Source organism: Peromyscus leucopus, chromosome 14 (genome assembly GCF_004664715.2).
Source record: "Peromyscus leucopus breed LL Stock chromosome 14, UCI_PerLeu_2.1, whole genome shotgun sequence".
NCBI classification, from domain to species: Eukaryota; Metazoa; Chordata; class Mammalia; order Rodentia; family Cricetidae; genus Peromyscus; species Peromyscus leucopus.
The window spans coordinates 80,474,910-80,477,967 of NC_051075.1; the positions used below are offsets into that span (position 1 = coordinate 80,474,910).

The 3,058-nt window shown below is 53.5% G+C and overlaps 1 gene segment (V, D, J or C); it reads right to left on the reverse strand.

Annotated features, from left to right (window-relative positions):
* Nucleotides 1–937: 937 nt before the first annotated feature.
* Nucleotides 938–2,276, reverse strand: LOC114703090. The segment is given in 3 exon segments: nt 938–1,332; nt 1,536–1,859; nt 2,087–2,276. Coding segments are annotated over 3 exon segments (909 nt in total).
* Between the last annotated feature and the right edge of the window lie 782 nt (nt 2,277–3,058).

Genomic DNA, 3,058 nt, shown 5'->3' on the forward strand with positions numbered 1-3,058 from the left:
TGTAGTAGGCCGGCGTCCATGTAGGAGAGGTCTCTATGGTGTGCTCCCACCTCCTTCCCAGATTTGCCCCCTAGCATGTTTGTGGTTTGCTATACTTGGGCTCAGGGTGGGAAGGGGGATTTAAGTTAGAAAAGGCAGGCTGGGTGCAGGGGCCACCTGGGAGGGGCCTCTGGCCTTGTCCATGAGTTATGTGTAGTTCTCAGGGTTGGGCCTGGGGATTCTAATGGGGACTGGGAGAGATTCCTCTTGCCTTCCAGAGGCTGAGTGTGGGTTGTGAACTTCCTCCTTCTGCAGGGTTCAGGTCTGTGTGAGTGTGCAAATGTAAGTGTGTGTGCACAAGTATGCCCATGTGCATGTGTGCAGAGCAGAGTGCTGCTGGGAGCTGTCTGTGCCCATATCGTATCTCTTTCTCATATGAGTCAGTGATCACCCTGCATGGCTGTGCATGTCCCCATTCAGGGCTGTTCCACTGAGGGTGGGTGGCATCTTCTTCCTCAAAGTGCCCCTTGAATGCATTCCCTCACCATCCCTACTGTGACCGCCGGATGGTACCAGCCTTGATCTTGCTACTCTCTTGCCCCTCCTACCCTTTTCTTGCTAGAGCCAGAAACTGCAATCCAATACACAAACAACTATACCGCCCGCCATTCAGAGTATTTCTGTAGCAAAACACTGCCCTTGGGACTCTCCCCTGAGCTTTTCCTATCTTGACTGCACACGCATACACCTATCCTCTAGGCATGAAGGGTGTTCAAAGTCTCTGAGGCCTCAGAGGCTCAGGTGGTGGGTATTCTTCCCTCCCTGGGCCCTGACGCCCCCCACCCCCCGTGTTCTATAAACCCTAAGGATGATATGATGGACAGGCACTGGATGGAGGTGCAGGGATACTTTGGATGAGCACAGAGTTTATTTAAGGAATCGGGGCAGGCAGGGTGGCTCAGTAGCAGACGCCATCTCCCTCTGACATGATCACAGACACGTTGACTTGGGTGGGTTTACCCGAGAGACGGTCGATGGTCTTCTGGGTGAAGCCCAGGGGCAAAGCCTCATGGCCAACCATGCAGGAGTAATTGTCACCCTGTTTCCAGGCTTCGGCTGACACTCGCAGCACACTTGTCATCGCGTAGGTGGTGGCACCCTCGTCTGGCTCCTTCTGGGATTCCCACACTAGGTAGTTATTACGAGGCAGCTCCTGGTTTCCATGCAGCCAGCGCACCAGCACATCTCTAGGGTAGAATCCTCGCACCAGGCATGTCAGGGACACCAGCTCATTCAGGGCCAGCTCCTCCGACGGCGGCGGCAGCAGGTGGACCTGGGGTGGGAAGGTGTTCTCTGGAAGGTAGAGAGAAGAGATGGCTCAGACAAGGAGATCTAAGATCCCCCCATTGTCCTTTCCTTCTGGGCAGTCCCTCAGATAGCCTCAGTTTCCCTCTGTGACATAAGGGTGAGAACAGTTGAGCGTATGTGTTAGAGGGAGGAGGCAGGCATGTAATCGTGGAATGTCATACGATGTCCCAGAGTGCATCTGGACCTACCTGTGACTTTGGTAATTGTGGCAGTTTGGGTCTCAGACTCAGGGTGGGTAACTGTGCATGTGAAGGTCTCCCCATTGTTCCAGCGCTCGGCACAGCCAGGCAGGACGCTAGACACACTATAGCAGCCGCAGGAGTCCATTACAGGTTCCTTTGTCACTGCGTCCTTCCCAGTGGTGGGCTTCCAAGTGAAAGTGGCTCCCTCGGGCTTTCTCAGGCCACTCAGTGTACATGTGAGACTGGCATCTGAACCCAGGAGCAGGTCCTCAAGAGCTGGCCGTTGCAGGGTCAGGCGGGGTTGGCAGGGGGCAGGAGGAGGAGGTGGTTCTGGATATGGACATATAATTGAGAAGTCTTAGTAAATCAGCTCATTCCTCCTTTCTCCTTCCCTCTCTGACGTCCTTGGGCCTCAGTTCCTTCTGTCCCATCGATGCTCCCTGAATGGACTGGCCACAAAGGCTGCTCTGGAGGCTTCCAAGGTTCCCTGACTGGGGGATATGGTCTAGATACCAGGTTAGGGTAGGACTTATCCCACCCCCGGATGACTCCCTCACCTTTTATGCAGGGCACTTCCACATCTTTGGCAGGGCTAGAGGCATGTTCCACAGAGCATGTCACAGATTCTTTATCTGGACACTGTTCAGCTGGCAGGGTCAACTGGCTGCTCATGGTGTACCTGCCCTCAGAGGTCTGGGCAGGTGGGAAGTTTATGGTCTGCCCATTCTTGCTCCAGGTCACATTCATAGGTCCAGATGGGAAGTAATTCTGAATCAGGCAGCCGACTATCACTGGGTTCGTTGACACAGATTTTGGGAGGCTCAGTGGGTAGATGGTGGGACTTCTCTGGAGCTCTGGAACATAGAATGTGAGTGAGATAGTAGTCTTCACACTGCCCATCTTGAGACAGTTTCTGGGGAAAGGACCACATCTTTCTCTTCTTTACATTGGAGAACCTAGCCCTGTATCAACATAGCCACTGTGCCATATGCCTGCAGTTGGAGCTGATCTGGCTGCAGAGATTTTGAACGTGACCTCAGGCAGTCTTTTGCAAGGACCTGGCCAAATGCTTTGAGCAGGACTTCATACATACTATAAGTGTCTTTATGAATATGCCTGTGCTACTACTAAGCAACCTGGTGCTCCAGATTTCTGAGCCTCATTCCTGTTTGGGCAGTGGTCACAGCCATGCTCTCAATCCCAGGGTCAGGAGGATCATAACTGGTGGACCTGGGCAGGGATGGATGACTTGGGAGTGCAGCTCAGCCACACAGGGTAGGAGAGGTCAGGGAAGAGCTGGCCTGAAGGTTCACTGGGGAGGAGAAGGCCATTGGTTTGTGTTTTCACTTACACTTGCCTCATCAGGCTTCAGGCCTGTCACCCACCAATCCTACCCATCCGCCTAACAAGCAGTAGACAGACCCTCAAGACCAGATGCCTAAGTCTGAGCACTGCCTGGGCTGTGTAGACGCTATCTACAGGTACACTTGAATTTCCATCAGGCAATGGGGGAAGGAGAAGAGGACATG